Source organism: Amblyomma maculatum, chromosome 4 (genome assembly GCF_055883805.1).
Source record: "Amblyomma maculatum isolate TAMU_Amacu chromosome 4, ASM5588380v1, whole genome shotgun sequence".
Taxonomy (NCBI): Eukaryota; Metazoa; Arthropoda; class Arachnida; order Ixodida; family Ixodidae; genus Amblyomma; species Amblyomma maculatum.
The window spans coordinates 6,425,107-6,444,930 of NC_139347.1; the positions used below are offsets into that span (position 1 = coordinate 6,425,107).

The window sequence follows — 19,824 nt, forward strand, 5'->3', positions numbered from 1 at the left end:
AATGCATACACAGGTCAACAGCTCGCTACCATTTAAGTGAGGCAGTAAAATTCTGCACTAAACTGAGTTACTTCAGAGCAAACCATACCACGTTGGTGAAGGTGGAGTTGTGTATTGTTCAGTGGTGCATAAGGAAGGTGGAGGAGGCATTCTTTAATGCTAGCTGAGATACTGTGGAGGATCAGGGAGGATTATCTACAGCCTGTACAAGGAGCCAAATCAAAATTAAGTCCAATATACTTGCACCACATCTGTGTTTAAGTATACCAGACGAACCCGACAGGTTGGACAGAACTCTGCGAGCAGCCTGCAACTAGATTACAAAGACAGATTATTCCGCCTGAAAAAAAAAAAAGCAGCTAATCAAGCTACAGCATACACTCGAGTAACAGCCACACTCGTAAATGAGCTACTTCTCCCCCACTTGGCAAGCAACAACATGAGAATGAAAAAAGTTGCCAGGGAACAACTGCATTTCATGCATGTATATTTTGCTTGCATGGCATGTTCCGCAGGCACCTATTGGACCATGGCAGCTACCTTATTCTTTTCGTATTTGCAATAATCCTGGGTGGCAAGACGTCCTGCAAATACAATGTCCCATGAGCCTGTTTTTACACACTCCTCTTGCCGGTTGTCGCATCATCCAGACTTTGTGTCACCTTCATAAACCAGGCCCAAGATTATATGTCTTAGTACGGTGGGTCATTACACAAAGAGAGCAAAAACAATCTGGATTCCAGCAATGAAGTCAGAAAGACTGAGGCAAAATTTGCTGCTTTATCTGAATATGCAGGCCAATGCACAAGTGGAGTACGAACAATTTGGGTTCCAGTACTGTAATCAGAAAGGTGAAAGAAGCATGCTTCTCTCACCTTTGCAAGCTGCAACACCCCTTCAAATCACCCCCCCCCCCCTCCCCTTTTCTGAAAACAAATAAAAAAGTGCAGCCCTTGCATAGATGCATACACTACCCAGTGAAAATTTTCATAGATTAATGCTGTTAGAAACAGTGAATTGATTGAAGACAGTCCAGTTTGAGTAACATCGATGTGCCTTTATTTTTCCAGTACAATAGTGCCTGGAGCTAGAGCCTGCTCCAGACCATGCAACACTCATAATCATGACTCTGGCAAGCCTGAAACTATTATATGACGCATTTGTAACTTGTGACAGTGTCCTTTTTCTAAGTATATATATATATATATATATATATATATATATATATATATATATATAATATATATATACATAAACACCTCACTGTCAGCGGTGTGAACTCTGCTTCTTGCAACTTTGTAGAGTTCACGGATGACTGGGCCGGGGATCACCAGAAACAACGTATGAAAAAACACAGAGAACTGCATAGCATATATCATTTGCCTGAAATGAAAAAAGAACAAGTCCAGCATTTAAATGGAGGCTGACAAACACCGACTTGAAGACAAGATGATGTACAAGGCACAGGAAGCCTTAAAGTGCAATGAATGTTGTCAGTGATGACAAGTGTATCTCGAAAGGTTGTATAAAACTAATGTTGACATGTCCTTAATACTATGCACACAGTTGCATCATAAACTAGCAGCTGTCTGGTGTGCCTCATGCTCTTCTATTTGGTGGACACCTCTGGGCAATTTCTGCTTTTGGTGAATACTTCTTTTTTTCTCTAACAAAATAGGATACCATTACATGAGCACTGCTTCAAACCAATCAGTGCATACCCTAACAATTCTGTTAAATAACTAGAAATAAGATCAGACTAATAAACAGGCAATTAGCAATTAGAACTAGTTAATTTTAATGTTTATCTTGAGGAATAATCAAAGTGCAAGGACAGTTACCAGAGCTGTTGTAGGCTGTATATGCAGTCTTTATTCATAACACCAAATAAAAAAACCAAACATTGTTTAATTTATTCACAAATATTGCCTGGTTTTCAGGTAAATCTTTGTACTTAAAAACTTACCATTTTAGACTCATACTTCCTCTCAATAATACGATGAGTCTTTGGGTCTGTAACAAAAGTATTGGCACTCAGCTCCAAAACTTGCACCAAACAGCAGTCTAACTACAATGCTAACAGCTGTGGTTTTTCTCCAGGTTACATAAGTGTATCAGCGAATCAATGTACAAATTACATGAAATATGCAAGCCTTGTCATAATTCACGATGAAAATTAATGTAATGCCCTTTGCTATAGTCACAGTATTAACTTATTATTTAAGATAGACAACCTAATATGACAGCATTCACCTCTTCATTTAAAGAAGAATGAAACAAACAGAATAAATAAAATATGCAATTTGCAACAGCGTATATCTGGAGCCACAAGGTAAAACGAGCAGAAAGTGCTCAGCAAATTGAGAAGGACCAGCCAACTTTTGTGGGCTACTTACTGTATTCTTCAAGTACAAAGATGGTATTGTTCTGTGTGTAGCATCTCTTGATATTTTCTATTCTTACAAAGAACTGAAAGAATGAACAAGTTTTTGAACATCAGAAATATGCAGCGGACATAAATTACAAGAAATCACTTAGAGCTGAATTTTGGGAACTATATGGCTTAGCAGCTATGCATTATACATCAGATGTGTACACTTTTTTTTTTTCTTCCTTAACAAGTGAATGGGGTGCAATGCACAACTGCAAGGATTGCAACATATACTGCCTTACTGAAAATATAAGCACACCTTTCTTCCATTCCACAGACATTTAGCCCTGAAGGCGAAAGGGAGGTACTAGCACTGATGTGTGCTTTTATTCAGGACTTTCCTCAAACATAATAATCAAAATAACAGGGCATGTGTTAAGAATCACGGTGTGGTTACATTACCATTAATACTGTACTTAACATACTTAGCACTAGAAATAAAATAACTCCTCTACCTGAACAATAAACCCTGAGAATAAACACCTACTCCTGCTAAGGCACAAAATCCGTTGCATAGTGTGGCGGCAGATTTTAAATCTCGACCAGTGGTATGCTTTCCCATCATTTTGCAAGCTAGCAAAGTTTCAACAAGTTTCTAAGAATATAAGTGGGCAGGACAGGGGTAGTAATTTTGGTTGATTGTGTCATATGAGCTTTTACAATAGATGTTGGGTAGTGTCTCTGTGCATATGTAAAGAAAACATTTGAGCTGTCAGAACAGAACCGCAGTGTTTGTTAATCTTAATGAATGTGCTCAGTGTCGCAGCCCAGTATGGAGATCACCAATCTGATGCGAGACAGCTGAGTGATGTACTGCACAGAAAACGGTGATGTATGAGCTTAGGTGCTAGATTCTAGAGACAATGCTTATGCACAAATGAACCTGTAGAGAAATAGATGGCATGTATACCTTCGAGGCCGCACAGACAACATGGGCAGCACACCTCGAATGCAGCTAGCAAACAGTGCCTGTGTTGCCTGCCTTGATCTGCAGTGCACCACTCAAGCAGTCTTCACAAGATTGACAAGCTCTCTGAAGCCTACATAGGTGATGCAATGAGGTGCAAAGGTCAAATTAAATATACAACAAAACCTCATTCATAGTCTACTTCTGAACAGCAAGGCCATCATATATGAAACTTCACGTATGCAACAAACATACATGAAACCATCATACATGATGCCAAAATAAAGAAGACACCTTCAGAAAAGCTAAGAAAGCTCTAAGCACCTGAGGCAGCTTTCAGAAATCACCTCTCCAAGTACCTAATGCATTACTGAGATTAAAATATTGCTAATATCTGCATTGATTTCAAAATGATGAGCATATATGGAAGTATGCTTCCATGTTGCCGATATTTCCAAAAAATTTGACCAGTTATGCTGGGTTACGAAAACTATTGATGCATTAGAAATAGGCGGTATTGATCACTTTAAAAGGGATGTGAAGAAAAATGTCCTCAGGAGCTGGGCAGATTTTAGTATATCCCTTAAACCCTGCCGAAACATTTTCTTGCAGCTGATGCTTGCAGAAAAAAAAAAAAAAAAAGAAAGAAAAGATATTTATTTAAATTATTGCAGAGCACCACAGTTAATTGTTTTAGTACTTTTTTCACTTCTACACTTTTGAGTCTGAGCCTCAGGAGGGAGGAAGTTCAATGTCAGAAATGAACTAACATTCAGTCAACCTAAGCCCAAGGATTGAAGGTGGCCACAAAAAAGTCTGGAACATTACTTACACTGTTAGAAGCAAGTAAGTTTATTAAGAAAACAAAAACAAAACAAGAACCGTTACACAAATGAACTGTCATAGGTATCATTTTAAAGTTAAGCGAACAAGCAACAGATTAGTATGTAAGCTGGCTAAATATGAACCCACATTCAATTCCGTACTTTCGATTATGTTACATGCACCACTGTAGCCAAAAAAAGTAATAATAAGAAGAAAGGAATTCCCAGCGCTAGTCAGAACAGTGACCATTGCATTTGAAAAGTAGACTGACTCCACATAAAGCAACTTTGCTAGTAAAACGGTACTCCCTGCATTTGAAATTTCTCTTGCAATGAGGTTTTGCTGTAAATGAATGTGCTCCTGCGTAAGGTAGCACGATAATATTAAATACAAGCAAAACACAAAGGAATTCAAAGGCAGAAGACAAAAAAAAAAAAAAAAAAAAAGAAGAAATGAATAAATGTGCAACAAACTTCTACAGCTAAACAATGAAAGGGAATCAAGGTACAGTCTTCGTCAAAAGTAAAGAGCCCACTGTGAAAGTGTAGGTGGCATCGGGCCATTCGTGGAAGTTTCTGCCGTACTCCTAGCAGCAGCAAGAACTCCAGAGATTAAGAGTTGTTTGCAGATTATTACAATCATGGAATGCCATATGCACCACATATACACGGTATACAATAAAGGTACCACATATATGTGCGCATATGCCACGTGAAGGTTCCACACAGGCTAGTAATTATCGTTGGCTATGCTCACACGTGCAGTGGGCTCTTCATATTTTTGCAGACACCATACACCATGCTCTACACCTTGTTATGTGAGAAACGTGTCATGCCAGTGCAGTGAGGTGGATGGGTGGAATAGAGAACAACCAGAGTGCATCAGCGGTATACATATGTGCTACTGATACCCAGTCTAGCACATGACGCGACAGCAGGTCAGTTGAAAGAGAACAGAAGGCGCAAACCGCTTTCATGGAGCAAGAAGGTTTCACAAGGTGACCAACCTCCCCGTGAGTTTTCGCCACCACCGTTCAACTTCAAGACACAGTTTTTGTGCTGATTAGGCTGGTTACACAACATCTCAAAGCTATTATCTGCCAAGATGCCATGATAAATAGCATTGTAATATTCTAACTTGTATTCTAACCATTAGAATAACGTCCAGGACCTACTAGAAGTATAAGTATTGCATGCTTTAATGACAATACAGAAAATTTATTCTTTGATCGACTTAATTCTTGGACAATGGCATTACTTACTGATGTCTTCAGAAGTAGCAAGTATCAAACAAATAAAACTGGGGGAGATGAAGGAACTCTGTTTAGTGCAAGGGAAGATTAATATACCAGCAGGTTCTAACAAGCATTCAAAAATATGGCCAAATACGTTCAAATATAGCTCACTTATGAAGCTTGCATCTTACAGTAGCAAAAGCCCAGCAGTCAATCTATTCGAGGTCGTTTATTGCCAAGAGACACATTCAAAGCATGTTTCAGTTAGTACCACTCTAAGCTTTGCAAGGTACGCTCACTTTATAACTTTCAAGCTGGACCTCATCGCTCCTCGAGCTCAGCAGTATAAGGAAAGGAGTGCAGGGTGGGACGCACAGGAGCATTGGGACATGGATGGTCGTTGCATAGCAATACAAGCACGTGCACTGACAGCACACATGCAACAACATGCCGAAAGGTGCAGTTACAAACGCCAACTCCGCTGCCACAAAAGACCAAGGTGGTACTGAAAGCAAAAAGAAGAGAAACGGCTGAGGCAGGCATGTGTGTGTGTGGTGTGCTTCACTGATGCCAACCAACACCTGCAAGAACAAGCACAGCTGATGGACGCAGCTGCAGCAGGCAACTGGTCAGGAGGAGGAAAGCACAAAAAACAAAACAAAAACATTTGACGGAACGAAAAAAAAGTGAAGTAGAAACCCAAACAACAGCACGGAAGATGGGGGAGGGTGACACCCACAAACCGAAAGCAGCAGCAAAAGAAGAAACTTTTGGAGATGGTCAAAGTCACGTCAAATCATGTGGTGTTGCTCCAATTCTACGGGAATCAAGCAAATATAGATATGTTTATATGTATGATAGACAGCATCATGCTTTTTGAGACCAAGTAGAAGAAAAGAAAAGAAAGAGAGAGAGAAAGAGAAGGTGGTAAGTGTGCGTGTGTGCATTGGCTTATTTTTGCACAAGTGTAGTTGCTGCCAGGTTGTCGCAACCTCGAGTTGCGTCGACCTCACAGCCAAATGGCAGCTCTATGGAGCGTGGTCGGCATTTTGTCTGCACGTAAAACAGTAGCGCTTGGCGTGCAACTACAGTGCAGCAGCTATGTATGGCAATGCTAGTACAACTAGTGCTACGGCTAAGTAGCGATTGCTGTTGTAGTGACAGTTGTGGTGGTGGTGACGGCAATGATGGTAGTGACAATAGTAGAAGCAGCCCACCCTCTTCAGCTTGATTAAGAAAAAAGAAAGCTTTGCTCGCATATGTACACTGAGAACGCATTTATCAAGGGCACGCACTACTTGACAGTTAGCGACAAGTGAGAGAAGGCTCAATGTAGATTAATGCATTTTAGGCACATTTAGGCAAATGAATTCTAAGGTTAACACTCAGAATTCTCTGGCCATCTAACATGTTTTAACTATAAAAGAGTAGTGACAAGTGAAAAAAAATAAGAGTTGGGTCTGTACCTCGAAGTCCTTTTCCCCGCATTCACGTGGGAGGAGTGGACAAGAGACACACAGCGACATAGAAGAAAGAACCCCAGGGTTGGCATTAGTTAGGGGGGAAGAGGAAAAAGGGAAGGGGGAAAATATATATGTATTTATATATATATATGTATATATATATATACAGGAATGAAGAAAGACTGCATAGGTTGTACATACATGAAAAAAGGCAAAACTGCGAAAAAACAAAAATGCCAGCTTGGTAGAAATAGCAGAGTACACAGTTGTGACTGCAAACATTGCTACAATACTGTATGCAGGCTTGTGGCTCAATTACAGTGGCTGCAACAGAAGGCTGTCACTAATCCACAAAACTAAAATTAAAGGAGAAACAACTCTCTCCATGCGCTGTAACTATCCTCATGCGATAGTTTCACATATGCTAATTATGCAGCTCAGTTTGCTGTTCACCTCACTAATTTCCAAGTTCCTGAATGCCTACTTGACCTACAATTGTATAATAGATCAAAAGCAAGAAACTCAAAGTGGAAAGCAGAAATATACAGAAAAAAAGGGAGGGGGGGGGGGAGCTTTCTTGCGAGTACACAAGCATAAAACATATCTGCATTAAAATTGAAAATTAGACCATGACAGCAACACACGAAAGAAGTAGGCTTAAGTTACTGACAAAATGGCGTTTGAGAAATTAATCACTTTGTTCTTAACTGCCTGGGAGAGTCAGAGCGTTGGAAGAAATAGAACGTGAGAAAAATGAAACAAAATGTGCACACAGGAAGAAAGAAAGACACAATGTAAGAGTACGGGGAGAAAGAGGGAACTTCCATTTGCCTAATGAATAAAACCGAGCGAGAAATGGTTTTTTAATGTGGGAGACAAAAAGACAGGCATGTTGACAAAAGTAGCAGTGGAAAAGACACAGTATAGGACCATCTCAAAAGTCCCTTCGCTTGCTCCTTTCTTTTCGACCATACGAAAAGATATCTTTTTGTGGGGTGGGGAAAGAAGAGATGTGGGTACGTGTAGATATTTATAAAAATCTGGGCAGAAAAAGAGAGGTATGTATAAGTATATACACAAAAAGAGAATAAGAGGTGGTTATACGAAGATATATAGGTATATATTGATATACATATGAGGAATCAAAAGCGAATAAAAGAGATGGGGCAAATGTATCAAAAATTGCATGCACAGACCTCATTCCAAGATTCACCTCACTCGAGAAGTGAGCAAAAAGACAGCTGGCTTCAGAAGGCAAGAGACTGCTGCGCACGCGCTACAGAACTTTTATCGAAGCTAGTAAAAGTCGCCTTCTCAATATAAAAGGCATCCCATACAAGTGTCTAGGAAGGCAAAATTGATGCAAAAAGAAGAAAAAAAAATAATAAAAGAAGTGTGCATCAAGAATGAACACTTCTTCACAAGGTAGGTCTGGCAAAAATTTCGGACAAAACAAGAGTGTTGGTACTACATTGGATTCCATGAAACGCTTCAAAAGGAGGAAAATACTGAACAGAAATCATGGGCGGAGGACAAGTAGAATTCTTCACCCTGTAGTACGAGACGCGTTAAAAGCATTTAAATGTTAAAGGGCTTCAAGAGTGAGAAATGAATATTGGGAAACCTTCATGTTCGATTAAATAGTCGGCTGGTGTTAAAGGGCACTGCACTTTCCAATGCTAACTGTAAGAGGACCTAACAGGAGATACAGTGGGGAAAAAAAAGGAAAGAAAATCAACACACGAAAAAGAAAAATGAAAGGAAAGACAAATTTTTGCTCTTTCTTGGAGCAACACGGGCCAAAATGCGGTTCTGGGAGATACACTGCAAGGTGGGGGAGGAGGGAGCAAGGGTAGCTCTGACGTACAACCTCAGTCACCTCAAGAAAAGGGAGGAGGAAAAAAAAAAAGACAAAGAAAAACAAAAACACTCAACTTAATCAGACCACGAGGGTCATCAAGCATTCAGCAGCATTACACCGAAAGTAAGCAAATAATGGTGAAAGCAAGCAAGAGGAGGAGTTTTGAGAAGGTCCTATCGACACAACAGAATGAAAAAACCATCATTGTTGGCCTGGCTACGCTGCATACAGGTGCCGCAGATAGAAATAAAATTGACACTTTCCTTCGTGACGCTCGAGCAGAAAAACCCAGCTGCAGGTTCCATAGTCTTAAACCTCCACCACATTTAGTTGGCTGCGACCCGACAGTGAAGAAACAGTATATTTCAGGCCAGGTTTAAGGATTTTCACCTGGGCACCTTGTTTTGGTATCATCCAAATACACTGCATTTAAGTCTTGCCCCTTCTGTCTTTCCCCTCACTGTCCAGCTCAACCATTCTATTCTGGCAAAGCCTGTCTACAGTGCCTAGAATATACTGGCTAGTGTGACGAGCGCCCGCGCTTCCCTATGGGCGAGGATGGCGCTGTTTTTAATGAAAGCTAATTGTTAGCGGCAGAGGGCGCTGCTTGTCGGGAGGGTACCACCTGAGCAGACGACGCAGTTTTCTCGCTTCGGAATACGGCAATCTGTTGGTGTTGTGTGTGCGTGTCAAACCTGCTTCTGCGCGTCTTTTGCTTTCACGAAGGTGCAGCAGTTTACTTACGGTGTAGGTGTTTGCTCATGCGAGTCGTTCCGCACTTCTACCAGCTCGGCGACGATTGCATCGGGATTTTTTTTTTCGCGTTTTGTGCGCGCGTTCTGTGCTCGCCTTCTTCTTTTTTTACTGTGTCGCCAATAGTGAAGCACGGTTCCTGAATGTTGTTTCCCCAGTGCCTCACACTAAACTGCAGAAAAAAATGCTTAAGAGAAAGCGGTGGTGCACAGAGAAGACTTGCTTTGTTGGCATACGGGGCTACCGCTAGAACAAGGAGCGTACGTATTACTGCGCTATCTGATGCTACGTAAGTACGCATTCTGTAGAATGGGAACGAAGTATCGATTCTATCGATACTTCAATGCAATAACGGAAGGTAAACGGCAACTGCTTTTGTTGGCGAGAAACATTTTTAGGGCTTGCAGTCATATTCATAAGGATGGAAACTTGGGCGAGTCGGTATACGGTGCTCTATGACAGTGTGTAGCACAAAGAGTACACAATCAGGCGCTACAGACAGCACCTGTGTTGTGTACCTTTTCTGTGTCCCTCGATCGTCCTTTTGCGCTACAAATATGTCATATGGATGCAGTTATATATTGGGCGCATGTTTCATCGTAAGCGCGGCATTACCAACGAGCTTCCTCGCGATGAACCGGCCGCGTCTCGTGCCTATTGTGCATCTGAGAAAAAAAAAAAAAAAAAAAAAAAGAAGAAAAAAAAAAAAAAACTTCATCAGCTTCTTCATTCAAAAGATGGTGACTTCGGCAAAACCTTGTGTACAATCACAGGCCGCGATGTACCTTAGCCGCTGTAAGTAAAGGTTCCTCGTATTGTGCTCTGCTGTTCATGCGATTCTGCCACGTGTGCCTGTGTTTGTTATTACATATACATAAGAGAGTGTTGCGTGAATTTGTTTCCTGTGTTGTTCGCGTATACAATATATAAATAAAACTGCGCGTACGTGTTTACTTGTCAGCAAGTGTACAGGGCACAGAAAGAACCATATATGCATGTCAATAAAAATGAAGCATTTCAATTTGTTCCAAAGATTACAAATATATTTTATATCAATAAATGCCTATGCTTTAATTGTTGTTAAAAGAGAAATTCCGGGTTTCCCTTTGTGAGCACAGGATGTCCGGGACTAAGATGCTCAAACTTCGCAGAAGCCTTCGCAAGCAAGAAGCGTTAAATACGTGCGCCGCTTACAGTCCAAGACAAAACACACACCCTGAAACTTGTAGTCTGCGGCTTCAGTTATAGCTGAGGTCTGTTGCGACTTAATTCGAACCCGACCACGGCGGCTGCGTTTCGATGGAGGCGAAACGAAGAGGCGTCGTGTGCTGTGCGATGTCAGCGCACGTTAAAGATCCCCAGGTGGTCGAAATTACTCCGTAGCCCTCCACTACGGCTCCTCTTTCTCTCTTTCCACTTTCATTCCCACCTTCCTCCCTTCCCTTACGGCGCGGTTCGGGTGTCCACAGAGCAAGTGTGACAGTTACTACGCCTTTCCCTTCCTGTGAACCAATTTATTTATTTTTTGCGACTTAATGACAGCTGAAATGCAGTGCAAGCAGCCCTCTTGCCGAAGATGCGAGAGCGCGGTAGGCAGCAGACAGCGCGGCTGGTACCCACCCAGTTTACAGCGCTCCTGGCGGCGGCCGCCGGCATTCATCGCTCATGGTACCACCCAGGAGGCCTCGGTCGGCACACTAGCCAATATATTCTAGTCACTATAGCCTATCTATGAGGTTCGAAAGGCAGGAACGCTGCACACATATCTTGTGATGCATTTTCACAGAGCACTGGAATACTTTGTTACAACAGTACGTAATAAGCAAGTAATGAATGAATGACCGTGAAGCACAAAACCTGAGCACAAAATGTTGAGTATACAAATATGTTTGATTAGGCTCGCTAAATACAATATTAGGAATAACTCAATGCAAGTAAAATACTTCAAGCAAATAGAAAAAAGAGAAACCGTTTGTGGTACTTTCTAACTTGAGTGCTTAAGTTCATGAACTTGACAAATCATATTTTTTTTACTAGCTGTTTAAGAGGCAAGACCTTGGAGTGAGAGCATTTTCTTTTATATTCAAAGAAGAGCAAGTATTAAGAGACAGCACTCAAGGCAACATTATTAACATATCGCTTGAACTGCCAACTAATAAACAACCTATTTTCTGCCTTTGGCAGTTATCCTATGGAAGGCAGGGCATAATTCCTGCATACCGGTAAGCTTTCAATTCTCAGTTTTACAGTTTGACAGACATACCAATGTGACCAATAAAATCAAACTTCACTGTAGACTGAGCAGACTATAGCTTTACGTCACCAAACGCGAAAATAAATGAAGATTATTATCACTCCACGTTTCCAGAAACCTTTTGAGGCATTCAACAATAGATGCTTTATTGACATTGAACAGCAAAAAAATGAAATATTGATGTCACCCTCACTGGCCATTTTCGACTGTATTGCACCAAGAAAGCTTTTTATGTGTAGATACCCAAGGCTGCGCCACCATTCATTTTCCCCTATAGGGATCACGCAGTCCTTTCTAGTCTTAACGGCACAAGTTTCAGTCGAGTCTTGAAAAAATGTTTAAATACAATTTTCTTAGCGTGACTGTGTCCTTTCAAGCTGAACAAGCACTAGTTTAGCCTGAAAAGGCCCTAGAATTGATTTTAGCCAAGAATAAAAGTTAGATGGAGGTGTCCCCTTAACCTTTGCGACATACATGCATGACCTTGCGTTCAAAATTCTGTGCTACACTGAAATATATGTGCTCACCAGAGGGTGGTGCACCTACACTGTCAAGATTCATTACTTAAGGCACATTTCTAATACAACTAAAAAGTTTCAACGTTGAAAGCCGTTAAAAACAAATAAATAAACTGTTTCCTTGATTGTAACAAATTTGTTGGGCAAGTCCAGTTACATAGGGCTTTAACAGACGGCACCAGTTGCTTCCAGCAACGGAATGAAATTATTGTGGGGAGAGAAATGCACTAGACGGCCAGGCGCACCGTGTGGCCCAACTACATGGCAGAAACCAAAAGTAACAGATGCTTTTTTGCCCATGTAGTCTTCCCTTCACTGCCAAGAAAAGCTGTCGCTATGTTGGGAAAATAATAGCTCCAGGTGAAACAACCAAAGTGCGGAAGACAAATTGTGGACAGCCTGGCACAGCTGATGGAATGCCACTTTCCAGACAGGGTATCTCGGACTCAAAATCAGCTATAAATAAAATCTGACCCAAGAACAAAGCTATTTTTCAAAAATTTTACCCTCAAAAGGTTTGAGTGCATGTTCACGTTTTTGCTGTTTCAAACAGTAAAATTCTTCACCTCCTTCAACGTGGTTAGCACTCCACAATAAGTTTGAAACCTTAGATTACTCTGTTCCAGTTCGTGTGTAGTAATGCATGCTTCAATGAGCTGACGCCCACGCCAACACATTTAACAGCGGCTAAAACACTATGATGCCATACAATAGAGCCAGAGCCTAGAAATCCTACTGCCTTGTAGAAGACAACACGGAACCGAGATAAGCGCATGGAGCATAACTTTTTATGTACGGTCCATTTTTTTGGATATGCCTTAGTACAGTCTCCAATAAGATGCACTATTGGTGATGCTGTATACAATATAAATCTGTTTTCACACCCGACATCACACATATGCAAATGAGAAGAGAGTCCAGTAAAGCTTCTTTTTGCATCCATGTACATGCCTACAGGAACGAATATTGTTCGAAGAACAGTACTCAAGACCAGCTGAAACTAGAAAACAGCTTGTTAAGACATTCAACAAGGATGCGTCAATGGCAATTAAAGAAAGAAGAGTCTATTTTTTAAAAAGGAAGGAAGTTCTAATTAGCTCAAGTGCATGTCTGGTTTAGTTAGTACAAATAGAAAGAAGAATCACTTGCATTTTCAGTTTTTGAAGAGAATACCTGGCTTTTATTAACTACCTTGTCAGCCACTTAAACAGCACATTTATCACTAGAACAAACTGCGCTACATTATACCACGTAAACTTCGGACGACCTTTTGCGTGTGTGCAAAGAAAAAAAAAAAAATTAATGCACTTGAGAAAATAAAGTTCATCATATAAACCGAACTAAGTGTAGTTGCTGCTAACCCTAGTGATTAGTAAACGGTAGCTGACGTCCGAATCACTACGGGGAAAACAAAACAAATTAATCGCACTGTGCCAGTCCATGTTCACTTTTCCTTCCCTTCTCTCTTTCTTTTTAATGAGGCTCAGCCTACACTGGCGTTCAAAAACTGGAATGTTATTTTGAGTGACGACATGCGCCCCAAACTTTACTGGATGCATCTGACATTGGAAGGGTGCGCTAACACAATGCAAATATGTAGCCTGCACAAATTGTAGCTTCTTCATTTGCAGTAGTGCTGAATGCCTACAACATACAAACACTGACTGCGAATAGGCACTAGAAGTACAGATCCCTTCACTCATTTTTGCTAAGCTAGCAAGGCGGTACAATCAAAATAGCAACATTAACTGAAGACAGAGTGATGGGTAGTCTTTTATTTTATTTTTTCTCTAAGGGAAAAATAAAGAAAAGAAACGTTGAGAGCACAGCAGCAACTGCAAAACATTCAGAGTAAGTATTGGAATTTGGTTAAAGCAAGGTAAAAACACAAAAGGTGAAAGCAGTAACTACATTTTACTTTTGTCTTGGACTTGCTCTTTTCCTTGCTCAACAGAGAGAGATTGATGTTTTGAAAAATAGCAAACTCCAGAAGCACATCTGTGCTAAAACAATAGCTGTATCTCAAGGAAGAGAGCACAAAAAATACAATAGTTATTCCCATGCCCCTTTGTTCCACAGCAGCTGTCTGACGTTAGCTGCAGCTAACAAAAGCCCCTGGTTAGGCGTCTCAGGCAGCCAACATCTTGCACCAGTGCCATCATATGCTCTGTGTGCTGCTACCAATAAAACGTATCTCGACCAGATAATGCCACATGTACATTTTCCACTTGTGCATTTCTGTCTCATCCTACAAGTGCTATGCATTCCTCCGAAAGCCGGACAACAGCCGTCGCACAGCAAGTTTTAACTCATTTGCTATGAATAGCAATCACCAACCTGGAGTTGCTTTTCTTTTCACCCTGGAAAACTAATGGCCACATGATTTTAGATAGGAGCAGTGTCACGAGAAAAGACGATGACAGGATAATTTACTATATGTGGAGTACTGTTTAAAGATATTAACGATGAGTGCCATTCGTTTACAGACTAGCCGGTTCTGCCGTGCGATAGGGTCATGGAAACAAAACCTCACTCGTATGGACAGTTTACCAGTTGATTAAACAGAGTTTTTTCCTTCAACAGAAACTGCACTGTGCATTTGACCGATGGGTGACACAGCAGCAAAATAAGCCTGCTGTGTCTGCTTGCTGCACTATTTCTCTAAGTTACAGCAAGAGCATGAAGCGAACATGCTTAAACTTGCATACTCAGAGAAGAAGGGATAGAGCAATATAAAATAGCGACGAAACACACAACCAATGAGAATTCTGCCAATGCCCGAATAATGAACACTTTTAATGTGAAGGCAAGTGCAAAGACCTTTAATGACGGTTTCAGTCACACTAAACTGATTGCCATGGGAAACACCTTTATTGACCACGTTACTGCCACTGTCCAAAAACAAAACAGTGGTACAAGAAGGCACAGTTTTGGTTCATTGAACTTTTATTTTTGCTTATTATTTAATTTTACCAATTAATTTGTATATATTAAGGTGATGCACTGGCAATCGAGGTGCAATTAATTAAAGGGCAATGTTCTATCAATACTTGGTACAGTCACCTTTCACAAAATGTTTTTACCAAATTATATGTTTATGCTGGCAGTGCGTTATAAAAATTAAATAAATGATGAGGCCCACTGCTCCTGAGAGGTGTAACCACAAGAAAACGTCAGTCCACAGCTATCCAACTGGTGGAGTTTAATACAAACAAGCCATACTTTTGACCAACACCACCAAAAATGTTTGCCAGCATGAGAGCAACCTTGCTTTTGCATCCATAGACAAAGGCTGGATGCAAGTAGAGATGGCTGCGAAAGAGGAGCTGTTGCCAATAAAACTCCTTATAAAGTACAGCAGTCCTTTCAGACGTCTACAGCTATGGACGGTGAAAGGAAAAACATGGTCACACGTGCCTGAACAGACAACTGGAAAAACATAGAAAGCCACAGTAAGGATTGTAAACATTACAAAGAAAAGAGGCAGAAGATGGCCTACCTTGCTATTGGCAAAGAGCAAGCCCACGCCTTCCATGCATACTTGCAAAATGCCACCTTCCCGCGTTGTCAAGTCCAGCACTGGAAACTCTCCCCCGAGTTCTGTGCCTGTGGAGAAGTCATATAAAAGATGAGGATAACACAAAGGGAGCGGAACAGAGCACACCATGGCATAGTGAGTTTGTGCACACACGCTAAGTGCTTCAAGCCACAGGAAGCCCAAATGCCCTAGCGAAAATACATTTTTTCTTTCTTTCTGAACCACTCCCACATGCGAGAATCATGACACTGTAGAGTTGATGCACTACAGTATGCATGAATCAACAGAAGTACTTTATTTACATGAATTTAAAGCGAGTATTTTTCCTCACATCATCAATTGCAGAATATACTTTTCGTTATATTCAGAACCAAGGTACGAATATTGCAAGATTTTTTTTCTGCCTTCGTGCTCACGACAGCGACAGTAAGCTTCATCACGAGGAATGTAAGTTGCTGGAGAAGCCAGCTTTACGGTGGCCTTCGAATTGTGCTGTGTGCACAGGTAATGACGAGCGTGGCTAAGAATGCGAAAAGAAAGCGGCGTAGTTCACTGAAAGGAAAAAAAAAAAGAGGCAAACCCTTTCTGATGCTGGAACCAATATGAGTCAAAAGCAAAACTCTCAGAAAGAGAGAGAAAAAAAAAGAAGCGCTGTAACAAGCAATTTAATTCACAGCAGGTCACGTCTCCTCCCATTGTCCTCCATTCCTGAGGCCCCCTGTACAGGCGTCAGCAAAGAGATGCGTGTCTTTACAGGTTTCCAGGAAGGTCAGGCAGTTGGCTTATAAGGCCATAAATACATGCAAAGAGATTTTAAAATAATAGATTGTGGATAAAAATTGCAGGTAGAAGCCCTACATAGACTTATTTCCTTGTACATAGCCACATTTACATGCCTGAGCTCAGAATCTCATGTTACTGGCTTTCCAAAAGCATTGCGTGGCTTTTTTGTAATTGCACAACACAGCATCTTACAAGCATTAACCTATTCAGCCTGATCAGTGACAGCCAAGAGCTGAACTGAAAGCATAGGCCAAAGGTAGATCCCACTTACCAGACTTGAGTACATTTCCTTGGGCAGCTGCCCTTTCCATTGCCTCTTTAATACAGTAGTACATGTCCTTGCACTGCAGTTAAAAATTTTCACCATCAATGCTGCTTCTGATACGTACCAGTCAAGTGACCAGCAGCATATCTATGAAAAAACGTTCTTTCTTTTCTTTTTTTTTGAAATTTCAAATTTTCTGGTAAAGTACAGTAACAGTTAAGTTACAGGTGCTTGAAAGGCCCACAACACTATTTTCCACTTGTCTGCTTCCTTCTGCTGTACCATCAGAGTGAAGAGGTCATAGTTATATCATAGCCCAAACCCTCAATGGCCATTTTCCTTGTTTCCAATCTTGCAGTGCCCATTCTCGGTTCCGATTGATTGACGGCGCTTTGCATTAAGCATCCATTTGCTTTATCAGCTACCACAATACGAAAGTGTGCATGACTTTTTGCTTAGACCTGCGGCTGCCCATTACAAATATGACGTTGCATTTTATCTGTGCTTTTATGTAATAATCCCCTAAAATAATGCCTCTCAGGGTGAGGTATCTCGAATAAATAAATAAATATGATAACCATAGTCCTGAAGACAGCACATGAACCCAGATTTCATAGCTGGTTAATCAGTTTCCAATTCTAGAATGCAACAAAATTGCGGGAATGAAAGAAGACAAAATGAAGAACAAAAATGTAGAAAAGTTCCTCTCACCCAACAAAATCCCCCAAGTACTGTTGTGGAAAGGCACCTCCCACTGCTCACCTTTTTTGTATAGTACTTGTGGAGCTGCGTTTGGCCTGAGCTCCGCCTCCAGAGACAAAGCACCTTGTTTTTGGGGCAGTAGGACATGTTCACCAGCCTCTCATACCACCAGCGTTCTATCACAACACCATTGGCACCACGCAGCACCAGTCCATCATCCCTAACCTGGAAAAAAAAAGAAAAAAAAGAAAGGGCAGATAAAGCAACTTCGTTTTTGGCAGTTGGGACGCCACTGGCATGCTGACAAGAGCTACCCGCGACTAGTTTACAGATTTTTTTAAAGTCAACTCAGAGACCACGTGTAGGGGCGTTAACTCAAGTATGGAACAGGTGCAGGACGCATGGTACTACGCATGGAGGAGCTTACTTCACTCACTCGTCCCATCGCTACAGAACCACCAGCTCCGACGTATGCTCCGAACGTTCCGACGTATGCTGAAGTCACTGCGGCTCCTCCTCCTTGTCCTCCTGTCCATCACGCGCCTGTCCCACCCAGCCTCGCCGCCCTGTCCCCGCGACCACCGGTGTATGGTAATTGGCGGCCTCTCCCACCTCGTCCAGTATGTTTCTACTGCGGAATCCGCGGCCATGTAACACGCGTTTGTCGCCGACGACTGCGAGATGAGCGTGCGAGCTATGGGTACGTTCGACGTGACGACGCCTACCAGCTTCCTCCTCGCCAGCACTACACCGATAATGACCTCCGTCCCTCTTCCTCCCCGTCGACTTCTCCTGACCGGTCTAGGACAGCACGGCCATCGCGTCGTCGCTCCCCGTCACCCTTTCGCCGGACTTCGTCGCCCCTTCGCCCTCCATCTTCAGCTTCTGCCCGCCAAACGGAAAACTAACCTGTGCAGTTTCCGGAGGTAAAACTGCACCGCCTGTCGTCGCTCCAATTCCTCCTCTGCTCCCATCAAACATGTTGACTGTATTCCTTGAGGGACATGAACTGGAAGCTTTAATTGATACCGGCGCCGCTATTTCTATTATGAAACTTGACTTGTGTTTAAAACTGCGAAAAGTGCGCACACCTTATACCGGTCCTCCTTTACGTGCTGCAAATGGACAGAATATTAACCCTTGTGGAGCGTGTACAGCCCGAGTCACCATTGATGGCATCTTGCACTTCATTGAGTTTGCTGTCCTATCCTCCTGTGTCCATCAACTCATCTTCGGCTGGGATTTCCTCCAAAACGCCTCAGCAGTCATTACGTGTTCCCCTCCCACTATTGAAGTCACTGAATGCAACATTCTTGCCGATAGAGAACCACTTTCTTCCCGTGTAGTTATGCTTGCCGATCACGTCCTCTATCCGGGCAACGAAGATATTCTATCTGTGACTTCTGACGCCGTCACCGATGGCGACGTCCTGATTATACCCAGCACCTCCACCACTTGTGAGGCAGAAGAACGCACCAGCAAATTCACCTTTTTACTTCAGGTAGACCGAAGCAGCAGCTACCGACTAGCCACAGCTTAGCAACACTTCGTCTTCTTCGCACGACCCGAAGACCGATGATGATTACGCTGAGATGAAGATGAAGGTCACTCACAGTGCTTACAGTATATATAATGCTCTCTGCTTTTCCCCGTACCCTCAGGATGAGGTCGGCTGCACTTACCTCGAGGAAGCGCACTTCTTCGTCATCGGTGTTTGTGGTGGTGTGCACAGTGAAGCACTGAGATTGCATCTGCCGACTTCCCAGGGGCTTGAGGTCAATTTCGTTGCCATACTACAAGAGCAGGGTAGCACAGTCGCTGTGTTAAAGTAGCTGCAGTCTTAACCACTACTCTTCATGAAGTCTCTCATCTTTCGTAACATTCCACTCAAGGGACACTTTCTGCTCCGACTAAGAAATCGGTTCCCCAGCTCTTTCTTGCTAAGCTGATGTACGTTTGGGAGCAAAATATGCGCTTCTGGATGAGAAAATTGGAATTTATACTGAACATTTTTTTTGTGGTGCATGGTGTCGATAATGAAAGGACTCCGTTAGCATCATTTGGAAGCAAATGGCTGCATTGCCTAGCCTCAGAGGTATGTGTAAGAAAAAATATGGCATCAATGTCATTGCAGTTGGTTTGTATGACTGGCAGGGGTACTCATATAGGTATATTTTTTGGTTTCTACTTATCGAAAAGGAAGTTGCCTTTTTTGTAATCATATTAGAGTGATCAAATGATACAGGCAAACTTCAATGTGCGTTCTGTGTCCCTTAAACTTTTCAGAGTA

General features: G+C 42.0%; 1 protein-coding gene across 6 annotated transcripts in view; it reads right to left on the reverse strand.

Moving 5' to 3' along the window:
- Positions 1–1,038: 1,038 nt before the first annotated feature.
- Rab3-GEF (Rab3 GDP-GTP exchange factor) overlaps positions 1,039–19,824 on the reverse strand; it is a 129,140-nt gene continuing 110,354 nt past the window's right edge. For 3 of the 6 annotated variants that reach the window (XM_084600697.1, XM_084600695.1, XM_084600694.1), the window contains 7 exons: positions 19,217–19,327; positions 17,595–17,759; positions 16,839–16,911; positions 15,746–15,852; positions 2,397–2,469; positions 1,967–2,013; positions 1,039–1,383 (listed from right to left, as the gene is read on the reverse strand). In XM_084600697.1, the coding sequence (XP_084456823.1) occupies positions 1,306–1,383; positions 1,967–2,013; positions 2,397–2,469; positions 15,746–15,852; positions 16,839–16,911; positions 17,595–17,759; positions 19,217–19,327 (654 nt within the window). In that variant the 3' untranslated portion in view covers positions 1,039–1,305. The other 3 variants (XM_084600698.1, XM_084600696.1, XM_084600699.1) reach the window with 3 other exon arrangements.